Source organism: Balaenoptera borealis (assembly GCF_965194805.1).
Source record: "Balaenoptera borealis genome assembly, chromosome: 1".
NCBI classification, from domain to species: Eukaryota; Metazoa; Chordata; class Mammalia; order Artiodactyla; family Balaenopteridae; genus Balaenoptera; species Balaenoptera borealis.
Window position 1 is genome coordinate 146,365,247 of NC_138860.1, and position 17,201 is coordinate 146,382,447.

The window sequence follows — 17,201 nt, forward strand, 5'->3', positions numbered from 1 at the left end:
AGGGTGACCTTGCCTTCTACTTCTTAAAACAAATGCTCTCAGACATGATGGCGCACTTCAAAGCAGACACCCTGAAATTTGAAATTCAGATATTTTAAAGCTTGACCTTAATAATGAAAATGAGGGCTTGAGGTCACCTTTTGTCCATGCTGTGGAAGTTGCCGCTGGATTATTGAGAAATTGCTTTCATGGTTGCATTAGTAGAAGTCAGGGTGCTTTTAAAGAGTCATTCCTAAGTTCAACAGTGATTTCATAGATTCTGCCTTAACCTCAAAATACAGGTTAAGTAATACTGTTCTCTTATAGATGATAATGTCAGGCATAGAGAAGTATAGTAACTTCCCTGTCACATGTTCCCAATGTAAGTGACTATTGTATAGAGGAATTGATCTGTGAAACTACTGGATCAGCCTAATGATGTTTTGAAAAATATCATCCAAAACCCACTTGTTAGCTCCTTGACTTTCACCATCAACCTGGGCTTCATCATTTTCATTTTAGTTTCTCCTTGGTTCTAGAGTGACTAGTAGTTTGGAGGAAAAGAGCACAGACTAGGAATTAGAAGGCCTGGTTTCTGGACCCACAATGGTGCTATCTTGGGCAAGTTACTGAATATCTCCAAGCCTTAGTTTCCACATGTGTAAAATGCCTCATAGTGCTACTGAGAGGATTCAAGGAGAGAACATACATAACATTAGCATGAATAGAGTTTGGTCAAAGAGGGAATGAGGGCGTGTGAGTTAATGAATGAGAAATCTCAGATCTTCTGTACTTTCCCATCTTCAGCACATGTGATTGTGTCTCATCATGGCTTTGCTTCATAGTTTGTTTTGTCCTCTGGGGGCCTCTCTGCTGTGTGTGCCAACGACCTCCTCCTGTGATGACTTCCACTGCTGTGGAGCTGCTCACGCTCTGTTTGACTTCAGCTGGCACTTCCCTTTTTCCGAGGCAGTCTCCAGCAGAGTGGTTAGGACCCCAGATTCTGGACTCAAATATCTGGCTTCTAATCTCTGCTCTGCCTCTTACTACTCTGTGACCATGGATTGTGCCTCAGTTTTCTCATCTGAACATGGAAAGAATGACAGTATCGTCATAGGTTCAAATGAGAATCAAATAAATTGATGCATATACTTGAAACAGTGCCTGGCACTAGTAAGTGTGTAATAATTATTAGCTATCATTATTGTTGACACGCCCTCCTTTTGAATGAGATCAATGGTTTGACAAAGTAGCTTCAGAGTTACTAATACTCCCGAAACTGGGATCACTTTAATAACATTTACTTGGTCATTGTATTAGTCAGGGTTCTCCAGAGAAACAGAACCAGTAGCATATATATTTTATATTTTTATATATTGCATATTAGTTTGTATATATTACATATATAATATTTATTTAATCATTAAGTATGAGGAATTAGGGACTTCCCTGGTGGCGCAGTGGTTAAGAATCCGCCTGCCAATGCAGGGGACACGGGTTCGAGCCCTGGTCCGGGAAGTTCCCACATGCTGTGCAGCAACTAAGCCCGTGCGCCACAACTACTGACGCCCGCATGCCTTCAGCCTGTGCTCTGCAACAAGAGAAGCCACCACAGTGAGAAGCCCGTGCACTGCAGCGAAGAGTAGCCCCCACTCGCCACAACTAGAGAAAGCCCGTGCGCAGCAATGAAGACCCAACACAGCCAAAATTAAATAAATAAATAAATTAATTAAAAAAAAAAAAAAGGATGAGGAAATGGCTTACACAATTATTGAGGCTAAGAAGTCCCATGATCTGCCATCTGTAAGCAGGAAAGCCAGTGGTGTAATTCCAAGTCCAACATCCTGAGAACCAGGGGAGCCAATGGTATAAATCCTAGTCCAAGGCAGGAGAAGATGAGTTGACATGTCCCAGCTCAATAAGTGAGGCAGGAAAAATTGAGCGAATTCTTTCCTTCTGCTTTTGTTCTATTCAGACCATCAGTGGACTGCATGATGCCTACTCACATTAGGGAGGGCAACCTGCTCTGCTGAGCCCACTGATGCAAATGCTGACTTCCTCCAGAAACACCCTCCAGACACATCAGAAATAATATTTATCAGGACACTCTGTGGCCACATAAAATTAACCATCCCAGTTGTCATACTTTTATGGCCCTTTATAGAAAGAATTGGGCTATCCATTCATGAATTAGAAACAAAGAAATACCTACTGCCCAGGGCTGAATGACATTGGAGGCCTTGTATATGTTGTTTGTTGTTGCTGTTGGTTGTAGACGTCATAGTAGAATCCGTAAGGTTATGAAACATGCAATAGTAGAATTAGGCCTGCATACAAACACGTGTATACATGTGTATATGCATAAACATATATATGATTCATAAAATATAGGCATGATATGCAAAGATGTGTATGTAGAGGTGTGTGTGTGTTCTGTAAAAATGGTAGAAGTGGGAGAACTGGTGGTAGAGGTGGTAGAAGTTAAAGTCCAAGTGGTCGATGTGTGTAGAGGTGGAAGTGGTAGTAAACATAGGAGTGGAAGTGGAAGTAGTGAACTCTTTGTGCCAAGCACTGCACTAAGCACAGCATAATATACATCACCTCATCCTCATAAAAAAGAGGATTAAAGGAAGAAGTGACTTGAGTCCAATTACCCATCCAGGATCACAGCCAGGTAAAGCTGAGATTCAGCCCCACACCTCTCTTTCCATAGCCTGTGTCTCCTTATAAGCATTCTGCTCAACTGCTTCGTCTTTAACCACTATCTTATATGTAGAAGACAGAGGTTGGAATAGCTTATGAGAAAAAAAAATCCTTTAAAATTTCTCATGCATTTTTGTGAACCTGGCATGAATGCATTTTGAGATCAATTTTAGATAGAATGGATGCCATTTTTTTAAAGTCTAATTATCAGTTATTTGATCCAAGAGTTAATTCTTTCATTCAAGAATTTCTTAAGTGAAAAGCCTATGGGGAGAGTAGTCTTACAAGAAGTATTTGTTGGAATCAGGAACTTTTCCAGTTTGGGACTTTGAGTAATTGAGAAATCGGATGGTCTCATCCTTCCTTGTCACCAGGAACCTGTGGAATGTCACAGAGAGCAGCTGCTGGCTAAGCTACAAGTGTTCTTCCTGTTTCCAGAACATGTGGGCCATTGACATAAGTGGAAGAAGCTGGATTTTTCAACTTAGGTCCACACCCCTAATAAAACAGATGCAAAAGCCTCACTGGTTTTGCTGTTCAGGTCTCAATCGTTCTACTTTAATGCAAGCTCTTTAGATTTTCCAGAACTGTCTCGCAGTGAAACTTTTCGACTCACCCTCATGTAGTGTGGCACAGGAGAAGGTGAGAAAGGAAACGTACCCATCAGGCATTTCCCACATGTTAACTCAGTTATTCCCCCATCAAACCGCCAATGACCCTATGAAGAAATGAAGGCTCTGAGGAGCTAACTTTGAGACCACACGACCAGTGAGAGGTGGATGGGATGAATCTAGGTACAGTGCCCAACACGTGGTAAACCCTCAACAAATAGCACCTAATCCTGTCATGAACAATTTCTCTGTTTGCCCAAATGAACAGATGTTTGAATGAGCTGCGTGAGCTGTTTCCCTAGCATGTACAGTCTGATACAGAGGTTGACGAATTATTCTCTCCAAAGGAAGGCGGTAGCCCAGGGGTGGACATGGCAAGTGGAAGCAACCACAAGGGGAGGTCACAAGTCTGTGTTTTAGCCAGAGAGACCCCTAGTTGTTCAAAAATCTATTTCGAAGATAGGTTTCCAAGCGTCCAAACACAATTAGAAAATACCTGCTTTTGTAAATCATCTTTAACATTTCCATCGCATTTATGGAGCTCTTGTTTCTCCAGGAACATGGATATTGTTGAAGATATCATTAAGAAACATTCGTGTTTTATTATGTAATATTTAAATTACTAGAGGTTTTCTATGAGGAAGTCAGAAAAGATAGAAACTGATGCTATGCCAGTAATAAAAGGAACTTTCCAGAATGCAAACCTCAACACTTCTTTTTAAAAATGCTGTAATTTTTATAATATAATAAAATTACTAGCCCAATTTTTGTGGGGTGCCTATATGCAGAGGGCAAATATTTCATTCAATATCTATAATATACCTTTAAAGTAGATTTTATTATTACTGTTTTATAGAGTAGAAAACTGGGGATTGAAGGTATTTATTCAATACTTTAAAACTAGAAAATGGAAGAGATAGGACTCAAATTCAAATGTCTGACCCCAAGCTCCAAGTTTGTCTGTAATTCTGTGTTGCCTCCCAATAACGTCTGAAGTCCTGGAGACATGAATGTTTTAATAAATGTGGAAACAATGAAATTGAAGCATAGATGTATTTAAATTATAGAGTTATTTCTTCCCAGCAATCCAAGTTCATTATATTGACCCATGTTGTATTAAATCAAGGTAGATCTCAGATCTGGTTTTAATGGACCAGGAAAAAGATAAAAGACATCCTCAGGTAACAAAAAGGGAAGTTTAAATACATGTACAATATCTTTTTTCCCTTTCAACATTAATCCTGGGACTGCCTCTCTACAAAGACAATTGATCTGAAAGATGACTCTTTTTTTTACATTCTCTTGAAATTCTTTCAGATCATCTGAAGTCAGATATTTATTCATTTCTGACAAAAATAGTCCAAGAAATTGATTACACATCTTCTTTCAATATTTCTGCAAATTGTTTCTTATTAATAAAGTTAATTTACCATAGACACATTGAGATTGTTAGGCCATTGGAGCATAAGATATATGGCATAGTCTATAATTTAAGAACGTTTCTCTGGATTATTTCATGGAGGGGGAGGGGAACAAAATGATGAGGGGAGAAATTACTGGTGCATCAGAGTTCATATTTTTCCTCTTCAGCAAAATGAACTACTATATATACATCTTTTAAAATATTACAGAGATTGTGAAAAAAAACCCTGAAATATTCAAAGTGGTCAAACATAGATGGGAAAACAATTGGTGGAATATGCTTATAAAATAAAAAGAGGGGAAAAAAGTAAAGAGAGAACTCCAACCTTTTCATTGTCTATAACAACTATAAGAATATGGGGAAAATCAGGAAGAATACCAAAATGCAAAGAGCTCACTAGTGTGAAGGTGGGAGAATTATGGGTGATTTTTTTTTTCTCTCTCTCCTATCCACAGTTGGGGTGAAGAATTGATTTTTCATTTGCTGTGGATACAGTTGAAGTCCCCTTTGTTTCATTCCCTAGTCCCATTTCTCCTTCTTTCTTCCCAGAGGCAACTCCAACTGTGAATGTTGGAGTGAATCCATTTAGGGTATTTCTTATTCTTCAGCTACAAACTCAGATATCTGTTAAAGATACAGTATTTTATAGTTTTATATAAATAGCATCTCACTTTATCCTTCCAAAACTTGAATTTTTTCAAAGCTGTTTTCATATTCTATCTATGATGATGAATGTATGTCTAGTTTATTCATTATAATTGCATATTGTATATGTTTCATCATATGAATGTATCACAATTTGTGTATTTTCTTACTGAGGGACATTTAGATTGTTTTATATTTTCACCTTTTCAAATGATACTGCAATGGTAATCCTCATGTATTTCCAGGTGAATATAAGCAAGTTTCACTAGGTTATTTACTTAAAGTAGAATTGCTAAACAATAGTAAATAAGGAACTTCAGTTTTACTAGATATTGAAAAATTGTCTCCCAAAATGGCTGTGTCAATTCGTACTCTCAAACCAGTGTAAAGAGTTTCTGTTTCTCCATGTTCTTGCCAAATGTGATGTTATTTTCCAATTTGGGGATTCTTGCTGAGTTGTTGGCTATGAACCAAATTCTCATTGTCTTCACTCCATTTCCCTGTTGACTATAAGGTTGCGTATTTACTTCTATAAACTATTCCGTTTTTCTCTTCTGTGATGTCTATCATATCCTTTTGTCCAATTTTCTATGGATTTGTTTTTTTTTTTTCCTATTTCAGGATTTCCCAACAGAGTTTAGATATCGGCTGAAGTTTATTACACTTCGCCATTAAGTGTGATATTTGTTAGTATTTAATCTAGTTAAGAGAGTTATCTATGTGAAATGCTTTTTTGCATCTATTAAAATAATTTGGGTTTTTTTCCTCTCTTACTGTTTCAATGTGATTAATTGCAATAATTTGCATCAGATAGATTTTCTGATGTTGAGCCATCATTGAAGTCTTGGAATAAATTTTGGTTATTCTTGAGTTAATTTTAATACTGACTAATTCATTTATTTAGTATTTAGTGAGTTTGGGCTAAAATTTCTTAAGTGAAATTGGGCTTTATTTTTATTTTTTTGTTTGGTCATTTTGTGGTTTTCATATCAAAATTACACTATCCTCTGAAAATGAGTAGGGAAGCTTTTCTGTTTTTCTATCCCCTGAAACTTTGCTAAAACTTGATCATAAAACTACTTAGCAGATGAAAAGGAGAGAGGTGACCTGAGTGTGGAGGCGGGTGTGTGTACTATTGATTCAAGCCCTTTGATGGTTTATTGGCCTATCAGTCTTTCTAGTTCTTCTTCAGTCACTGTGGTAATTTTATATTTCCCTATTAATTTGCCGAATTTCCCTAAATTTTCAAATTTATTGGCAGAGAGCTGATCTTAACATTTTCTTAGATTTCTGAAAATCTAAAACTAACTTTAGTTTTGTCCCCTTTTGTATCTGTGATTTGCGTATATGTGTGTGTATGCATGCACGTGTGTGTAACTTCTCTCATTTTCTTGATCAGTCATGCTAAAGTATGGTCTAATATTAATATACCTACCTAAGCTTTCTTTTGAATAGTTTGTTTTGTATCTCTTTCTCCATACATTGATATGGGAGCTTTGGTTTGTCTGGTGGTTTTGAGCTGCATTAGCGAGATTTTTACAACGTCCTGTCAGATCTCTCCATTTTTATTGGAGTAGACTAATCTATGTACATTTATTGTGATTCTTGATCGATTTGGACTTTTTCCCATTATATTTTATATTTTAAATTTACTATGCAATTCCCTTACATGCATTTTTTTCCTTTTCTGCCTTCTTGTTTAATATTTAAGCTTTCTCATTGAATATTTTCCTTCTACCAGTTGAGAAGTTAAATATTCTATTTCTATTCTTTTTAGTGATTGCAATTAAAGGCATCCACAATTAACCAAGTCTAATGATAATCAAAATCTCTATCCTGCTCCTAAATGATACCTGAGAATAACTCCCATAGCCCTCTTTCACAACCTTCCATATTATTATTTAGTATTTTAAGTCTATTTTATTCTTAAACTTCTACAAATTAGTTATTTTTTACAGTCAGTATTTATTAGATTTACCAATAGCTTTATTAATTTCTTTGATCACCGTTGTTTCTTATATGATATTTCATTACTAGTTCAGTTTCATTTGATGTTTTCAGCAAGGATCTGGGAGCAGTAAGTACACGTATCTGTACTCTGAAAACATCTCTGTTTCTCTCTTGCCCTTGAATGATAGTATATCTGGAGAGGATTTTACATTGACAGCTATCTTAGCTCATTGCCTTAAGATATCCACAATCCCCAGCATCTGTTGTTGCTAATGAGAAGTCCATTGCCAGTCTGACTGCTATTCCTTTGTAGATAATCTGTCTTTTCTCTCACACAACTTTTACATTTTTTTCTTTCACTTATTCTGATTTATTAAAAACTGTATACCTGTGGATTTATTATTAAAGCTGCTTCAATAGATAGATTTATTTCCCTTTTCAATATTAAAGTCTTAGCTATTATCATTTGAATATTGGCTCCTTTTCATCATCCTCTTTCTTTTTTCCTTTTAGAATCCCTCGTATATATAGATCGGACCTTCTCATTCTATCCTCCCTACTGTGAGCTCTCTTTTAATACTTTCCATCTCTTAATCTCTCTGTGCTACATGCTAGGTGACTTCCTCAGGTCTAACTAATTCACCAGTTCTCTCTTCTGCTGTGTCTAGTCTACTTTTCAACTTCTACATTTTTATTTCAAAAACTATATTTAATGAAATATTGCCATTTGCAATAACATGGATGGACTTGGAGGGTATGATGCTAAGTGAAATAAGTCAGGCAGAGAAAGACAAATACTGTATGTAATCACTTCAATGTGGAATCTAAAAAATAAAACTAGTGAATATAACAAAAAAGAAGTAAATTCACAGATATAGAGAACAAAATAGTGGTCACCAGTGGAGAGAGAGAAGAGGAAAGGGGCAAGATAGGGGTAGGAGATTAAGAGATACAAACTACTGTGTATAAAATAAATAAGCTATGAGGATATATAGTACAACACAGGGAATATAGCCAATATTTTATCATAACTATAAATGGAATATAACCTTTAAAAATTGTGAATCACTGTGCTGTACACCTGCAACTTATGTAATATTGTACATCAATTATACCTCAATTTAAAAATTAATTTTAAAAAACTATATTTGTGATTTCCATAACTCCTATCCTGTCCCCAAATCTATATTTTTTTCACACTCTATTGTTTTCCCTAATGGCTTTTATTCCTCACGTTATTTCTTTGAACACTTAAAACATACTTATTTTAATGTCACTTTCATATCATTCTAATATTTAATTCTACCATTTGTTACATCTTCTGACTACCTATGGTGGTTCATCTCCTTGTGTGATTTGCAGTTTTTCATTATACACTTGTTTTGAGTGGGAATTGTTTCCTTTGGAAACCATAGGTGCCATGGGTGTGGGAGCATGTTTACAGAACGATTTCAGACTTCCTTTACAAGGCAGGTTGGGGGTGGATTTCAAGTAGCAGTTTTGGCTTTGTGTCTCAGAAATACACAGATCATACGCATCTAGAACCCGTACTCGGTGCTGGGTTGTAGAGTTTCTGCCTTCTCGTGGGTGACTCTTTGAGCTCCAGTGGCCCTGGTCAGATAGCAAACTTCCCTGTTTTCTCCCTGGGAGAGTGCACCGTTATTTTTTAGAATTAATTTTAGAGATGGGATGGCATTTTGTGACCCTGGACCTTATTCTGTTAGCTCAGTTCCAGCTTCCCTTTCAGATGAGGCCTGTGGCTCAGACTGAAGTTAAATCTCCAGCCATCAAATCCCCAGCCACTCAATCAGTGAGATCTTTCTTTGATCCCAATTTCCTATGGAGTACCTTGGCTGCAATTCTCACTAATATCTTTAATTGTAAGTTTCCTCTTTATGTCTGGCACCTGGGGATTTTTACCTTATTGATTTCTAGGTTAGTTATGGGTTCTTGTTATAATTCTTTGCATCATTATACTTCATCCAGAATTCCTCTGTATTTAAAGTGGGGGTGGAATGCCTTCCATGTCTGTTTAGGTCACAATATGGACCAGACTTACTTATATTACTTCTCTAATGAGGAAAAAAATACCCAAAATTTGAAAATATGTTTAAAAAATGTTTTGCTTTAAGTAACTTTTTTCCTCCACACTTCTCAGTGCTGAATTTGAAGAACCACATAATTATGAGGCAACAATTTCCTGTCTGAGACACTCCAGCAACTCCATTAACCTGTGCACCACAAAAGAGATTGCTGATTGTAAGTCTGCTAAGCCAATTAATATTGTAACCCTGTATGGAATGAAAATGTGTCCAAAATGGTATTTTCCCCCCAGCTAACCCTAAGTTTAAAAATTCACAGCCATGTTGCTTTACTATCACATTTCCTTTTATTTTTTCCTTGTCTAGTCTCTTAAAAATATAAATAAACCCAGTTGGGCATCAGGGCTATCTCCCAGCCCTAGTGCTGGCTTCTCTCTACCCTCTTCTGTTCTCTCCTTCACCAATCTGCTTAGATGCTTTGCCTTTTGTAGATACGTGGGAGGGAAAATCAAGGTATGGCGATTCATTTTTCTTCCTTCTCCTCCCATGGAAACGTCATCTCTTTTCTCGTGGTGTCTGTCTTGAAGTCCCCTGGTAACTCAGTGTGTGGAGAGGGAGATAAGAGACTGTGGGAATGAGGTCCCTGTGTTTAGCCTGAATAGAAGCAGAGGATTCATTAAAAGGATCTGACCACTCGTTCAGAGTTAAGTCTTCCAACAAAGGTCAGAACTTTCAGTGAAAAAAGAGACCCCCTCAGGCAAGATGATGAAGAAGCAGGGACTCACAGCATTTCTACAGGTTTCTATGTCTTTGCTCTGCCTATAGGATCAGCCAATTTTCTACAAAAGGCATAAATATTAGCGCTGGAATAAACACTAGTATTTATGGAGCCTGTACTATGGGCCACAGTTCTGTGTTACGACCTCCGTGTACATCCCTTTTGAGATAGAGGTTGTATTAACCCACTTTTCGAGACAGAGAACTGAAGATCAGAGAGATTGAGTTGCATAAGGTCACACAAGTAATACACGGTAGGGCTGTAATGTGCAACGGTTCAGACTGCCTCTAAGATCCATGCTCTTTCCACAATTTCATGCTGCTTCTCAGTCAAGAATGTTGACTTCCCTGAAAGGAGAGTTGGAGAGAGATCCTCTGCTACAACCTCTTTATTGCATAGACAAGAAGCCCAGGGCTCTGGGAGAGGAAGTCGTTTGCCTGGGATCACAGGCTTAGGAAGTTCACGGGTAACAGTTAGAACCCATGGAGATTTCCCTCCCCTCCCCTGGGAAATAAGGGGTTGAAGAACTCCTGGAAAAAATTCTCTCCTAGACTGGGCAAACTCTAGATTCTCCCATTTGGCTTGTAAAGTACTAGCCATAAGAAGCAGAACTCCTGTCCCCATCAACCCAGAAGGCAGTGCCGCTCCGTACTTGGGGTGTCCAGGCCCTTCCCTTAAGGGCACGGCTCCTCAGATTATAGTGTTTGCATGAATCACCTGGGGACCTTGTTAAAGCATCGATTCTGGTTCCATAGCTCTGGGTCGGGCCTGAGATTCTGCATTTCTAACAAGTGCCCTAGGGATCCTGATGCTGCTGGTCCACAGACCACACTTTGAATAGAAGGGCCGTGGGCCCCGTCTGGACTACATTCCAACTGCGTTTTTCTACAAAGCTAAGAGCTCACGGGGCCAAGGGAATTCTCCGGTCAGAGCCTGCCCCTTCTCTCTGGACTACAGGAGACCCCCAGAATGCCCTCCCACAAGTGGCTTTCTAAGATCCTGCTTGGGTCTCTTCCCTAGGTCCTTCCTCCTCAGGACACATTGGGCTGCAGAGAGATCTGTTCATGGGGGCAGGAGAGGGTGGGGTTGACATATGCAAGGCCCCTCATGTGTAGGGTGAAGCTGAGGACTGAAAAGAAGGAAGGAAGGAAGCTGGACCAGAGGCCTGCATTTGTTCTCTCCAGGCCACAGATGTCCAAGGTGGGCCTGTGGGGGACATCATTTGAGATACCCAAAGAAGGAACCACCAACCCAGGCCTCTCTTCAGTCTTCCACTGAGGAATTCTTTGTGTCCCTCCGTGCTGCTAAGTGTTTATGACTGAAGAGAGAAAGGGCTCAGAAAATAACCCACTGATGCAACTGAGAGGTAACCAAGCAGAGGGCAATAGGAAGGTGGTAGGGTGAGAGAAGGGTGAGGGTGGTGAGAGCTTCCCAGGCCAGAATGGCATCCTGTGGGAGTTAGGAAGAGGGCTGCCAGGGCTGAAGAAGCTGGGGAACTGCAGCCTGGGATCAAAAAGATTCTGTTATATCCCCCACTCCTTTCTCTGTCCCTCTCTAAAGAGCCAAGATACAATTACCCTACAGGAAAAAAAGAGAAGGAAGTGGACTATCTGACCCCCACTTGTCCCTGTTTGTTTGACTATTCCCATGTATTTCATCCTCTTTACACTTACTGGTTGAATGATATATGAACCTCAGCTTCTTCATCTACAAAATTGGTATAATGTCTCCTTTGTGTAATTGTTCTGTGTGTTTGAGAAGGTAATACATTTAACGTCAAGTGAACTCTGCTCTGAGACGATGGAGCAGATGTACTTTTCCCTGGTCCCCCTGCTAAGTATAGCTAAAACCCCTGGATATTCTATATAAAAGTAATATATATATGTATGTATAGTGTATACATATATTTACACTCTCTATATATACACACTATATGTATATGTGTGTATGTATATATGTATATATATATATATATATATAGTATTTTTTATATTCAAACATAAGAAAACTAGAACACTCTGAAAAGGTAGAAAGAAGAAGGTAGACCAGCTAGGGACCTCTGGACCCAACAAGGATAAGTGATGAGTTCCTTGGGTTTTCTTCTTGCTTCATATATCCCAGACTTGGAGCTGAAGTAGCTGCCAACCCAGAAACACCAATGGGCACAGACAAAACAGCGCCAACAGAAGCCTGCTCTTTCTGACCAAAGGACCAGGAAAAGGGGAGCCTAGAAAGACAGAAAGCCTCTAGACAACAACTGTTCTCCCCCAGCTAAATGTAACAGAAAACAAAACTGGCCCCACCACCACCAGCCAATGCTGAGTGAGGAGCCTGGACATCCACCCTCATCAAGCTACAATGATGCACCCCAACCCCTCCGCTGAGGTGTTTTCAGAGAAGGCCAAGTAGAGAGCTGGGACTTTCATCCCTGCCAGGGTAACAAAACTCCACTTACAGTGACAGCCGGTGAAGACCATATGGGGAACATGGACTCCAGCCCTCCACCCAGAAATAACAAGGCATCCCTTCCCCTCCCTGTTGGGTTGGTGTCAGAGCAGACCTCGTGGAGAGTCAGGACTTGAAACACCCAGTAGTAAAGGCAGCCACCCTCTCCCTGTGGTATCAGCAAAGGCTGCGTTGGGAGCAATAACAAGACTTCGCAATCCTAAACGTATACGCATGAAATTCCGGAGCTCCAAAATATGTGAAGCAAAAACTGAAAAAAGAAATAGACAAATAGACTATTATAGTTTGAGACCTTAATATTCCTCTCTCAACAACTGACAAAACACCTAGACAAAAAATCAGTAAGAATACAGTAGAATTCAACAACACTATCAACCAGTAGGATCTAATTGACATCAATAGAACACACAAGAGCAGAATAGACATACTTTTCAAGAGCCCATAAACATATTCCAAGATAGACCATATTCTGGGCCATAAAACAAACCTTAAAAGATTTAAAAGAATTGAAATTATGCAGAGTATGTTTTCAGACCACAATATAATCAAACTAGAAATCAAGAACCGAAAGGTAACAGTAAATTCTCCAAACATTCAGAAACAAAACAACACCTCTAAATGTGGATCAAAAAGTAAGTCTCAAGGGAAATCAAAGCATACATTTGAACTAAATGAAAATGAAAATACAACATACCCAAAATTGTGGAACACAGCTAAAGCAATGCTGAGAGGGAAATTTGTAGCCCTAAATTCTTATATGAAAAATAGGAAAAGCCTCAAATCTAAAATCCTACCTCAAGAACATAGTAAAAGAAGAGCAAAATAAATCCAAAGCAAGTATAAAGGAAGAAGCAATAAAGAAACTTAAATAAACTTGAAAACAGAAAAACAATAGAGAAAATCAATGAAATCAAAAGCGTGTTCTTTGAAAAGAGCAATACAATTAACAAACCTCTAGTAATACTGACAAAGAAACAAAGAAGACAAATTAACAATATTAAGAGCAAAACAGAGATATCATTACAAACCCTGCAGATGTCAAAAGGATAAGTGAATATTATGCACAACTGTATACATGTAAATTTTGACAACTTAGATAAATATTGAACAATTCCCCAAAAGACACAACTCACCTAATATAAATCATTTGAATAGCCCTGTAATTATTAAGAGAATTGAATGCATAATTTAAAAACTTATAAAAAAGTGATCTCTAAGTCTAGGTAATTTTGGTGGAGAATTCTACCAAATGTTTAAAGAAAATACCAATTCTACACAATCTCTTCCAAAAAATAGAAGTGGAAGCTAGCATTAACCTGATACCAAACCCAGATGACAGTACAAAAGAAGAAAACTGCAGATCAATATCCTTCATGAGTATAGTCATAAAAATCCTTAATAAAATATTAGCAAATAGATTTCATCAAGATAGAAAAATAATTATATACCACGACTAAGTGTGGTTTATTCATTGTAAAGTTGGTTCAGTACTCAAAAATCAATCAATTAAATCTGCCATATTGACAAGCTAAAGAAGAAAAAAATCACACAACCATATCAATCAATGCAGGAAAAATGTTTGACAAATTCAACACCAATTCATGATAAAAACTCTCAGAAAAATAAGAGTAGAGGGGAACTTCCTAAACTAGATAAGAACATTTACAAAAAGTCTGCATGATACTTAATGATGCAACTCTGAATACTTTCCCCCTAAGATTGGGAACCAGGCAAGGATGTCCACTCTCACCACTCCTATTCAATGTAGTGCTGGAAGTTCTAGTGAGTGCAATAAGGCAAGAAAAGGAAATAAAGGAATACAGATCAAAAAGAAAGAAACAAACAGTCATTATTTGCAGATGACATGATTGTCTAAGTAGGGTATCTCAAAGAATTTACAAAAAAAAAAGAAAACCTTCTAGAACTGATAAATGAGTTTAGCAAGGTCACAGTATACAAAATAAACATTAAAAAATTTTGTTTCTATATACTACCAATGAACACTTGAACACTAAAAATGAAAAAAATATAATACCATTTACAATCACTCAAAAGATAACTGCTTAGACTAAAATCTAACAAAACATGTATAAGAGTTAAATGTTAAAAAATGCTGATGAAATCAAAGAAAATCTAAATAAATGGAGAAACATTCATGCTACATTTATGGATTGGCAGACTGAATATAGTAAAAATATTAATTCTCCCCAAGTTGATATACAGGTCTAATGCAATTTCTGGTAAAATCCCAGCAAGATTCTTTTATAGAGATAGACAATATTATCCTAAAATGTGCATGGAAAGGCAAAGAAACTAGAATAGCTTAAAACAGTTTTGGAGAAGAAAAAGTGGGAGGTATCAGACTACCTAATTTTAAGAATTATAGCTTCTGTAACCAAAACTGTGTGGTATTGGCAGAGAGAAACACATAGAACCATAGAACAAAATTGAGAACCCAGAATTAAGACCTACACAAATATGCCCAACTGATTTTGTTTTTTTACAAAATTGTAAAGCAATTCAATGGAGGAAAGATAGCCTTTTAACAAACGGTGTTGGAGCAATTGGATATCCATAGGTAAAAAAAATAAATAAACCTCAATGTAAGTCTCACATCTTATTAAAAAATTAGCTTAAAATGGGTTTCTTCCTTCCTCTGCCTGCCAATGGTGAGGAATCTAAATGCTACCTTTCTGGGAAGAAGAGAATGAGGGGGAAAGGAAGGGAAGGAGAAGGAGGCTTTTGCCATCACTTTGGGTGAGTCTGTCCCTTAAACAATGCCCAGAAAACAGAAGGCCATCACCTCAGGGGTGCATAGCTCGGCATAGGTGCCTTTTTGAAGCTTCACCTTTTCGTACAGAACTTGGTGATGTGTAAGCAGGATTTAGGCTTGTCTGGAAGCTCTGCAGAATTGTCCTCAGAGCTCATCTAGACCAGTGCCTTTCTAGACTGTGCTTCCTAGGACCAAGGGCTGTCCTAAGGGGTCCTGGAGACCCTCAGGGATAACTTCCAGAGAAGTTCTGTTTATGCTCCTGTAATATTGCGTTTAAATGAATGATTCCATGGCTAGAAGAAAGTTTGAAAGCCATTTCCTATTGAGCGAACCTGAGCAAGTTGCTTCATTTCTCCGGTGTCTATTCCTCATCAGTAAATCAGAGTCTTAGTAGTGATTATCATAAAAAAGGGTTAGCTATTTTTTATTATTGTCTTTATAATATTAGTAATAATTGTCTCACCTCCTGGTATAAAACAGGTGAAGGGACTTTTCCAAAGTCACACAGGGAGTTAGTAAATGGAAAAAGAGCTGAGGGCTGGAAGACATGACCATGATATGATACTGCAGTTGGAGGGTTGCTGAGGACCATCTTCTGATATTTGTCCTTTTTCTCCCAGCTGGGACAGAGCTATTCAGTGGAAAGAGTTATATAACTCCCTGTGGAAAGTAAGTGAGGGCTCTAACGCTTTGGGTTACATCCTCCTGTTATATTATAATTCCTAGTCCTTCCCTGACCCCCTGGGATGTGATATTTGACCTTTATATTCCTACGTTGGGAGCAGGTTTTGATGGCAATACTTACTATTGGGAGAACCTCCACTTTGCTAAAAAACAGTATCAAATTATGAATGCATTATTAATTGTGTGTGGATTATCTTTGTTTACTAGCCTTAGCAAGTATTGAATAAGTCCTTTCAGAGCCTTGGTTTTCCCATTTCTAGGATAGAATAGTATCTCCCTCCCCACCAGGTGGCAGGTAGAAGCAAAGAGATCATGATTTGTTAATTCTTTCAAAAACACAGAACAGTAAATAAGTAGGGGAAGGGAGAGAGAAGGAGATTATCCTTTTTAAAATTGGAAAATAAATTTATGCTTGAAAAGGATGAGGCAGGCTGCATTATAAGCAGGTATTCTTAAATGTTTTTAAAGCACGTAATAGCAGAATAAAATATGTTGATTCAAAAATTGGTGAAAATAAGAGTACAGTTACCGAAGCTGAAGTACATATTATTAATCCTCCGCACAGAATTTTAGGTCCCTGTGTCAACAATCACATGCACATAGTCCCTAAAGAAAAACTGTGATTTCATTTACTTTATTAATGGATTTTATGTGTAGAATAATAATGGCTAAGCAATGCATGTTATTGTTTGGTCAGTTCTGTAAACTAAAGCTTTAGGACTGTAGCAGCAAGAAAGAGAAAAGGAACTGGGGAAGTCCTGTTTATTATGCATGAGTATTCATTAACAGTAGAGGGAAAACTTTTATAGATAACTTATAAACAAAGCCAAATTAAATTAGCAATTTTATCAAAAAACATGTCACATTCTGTACAACGTCTGGTGTTCTGCTAGGTATACGTGACTTACATCATCTCCTTTAATCTCCCCATGAACTCTGGAAGGCAGGTTCCAGTTTCCCCATTTCACAGATGGGCAATCTGAGGTTCGAAGAAATGAAGTAATTTGTCTGCAGTTCCACAGGTAGGAAGTGGCAGGACGAGGCTGTGAACCCAAATTCTTGCTACTACTTGTATTTGTTAATGGTTAAATTTGGCATCGTCATTAAATAAAATCCACGAAACTTTTGGAAAAAATCAAAAGATATT

The 17,201-nt window shown here is 37.9% G+C and overlaps 1 protein-coding gene across 4 annotated transcripts in view; it reads left to right on the top strand.

Moving 5' to 3' along the window:
• Positions 1 to 17,201, top strand: part of FYB2 (FYN binding protein 2) — a 137,963-nt gene that overhangs the window by 65,603 nt on the left and 55,159 nt on the right. For all 4 annotated transcript variants that reach the window (XM_082357306.1, XM_082357308.1, XM_082357307.1 and 1 more), the window contains exon 5: positions 9,470 to 9,570. In XM_082357306.1, the coding sequence (XP_082213432.1) occupies positions 9,470 to 9,570 (101 nt within the window). The remainder of the gene's footprint in view (positions 1 to 9,469; positions 9,571 to 17,201) is intronic.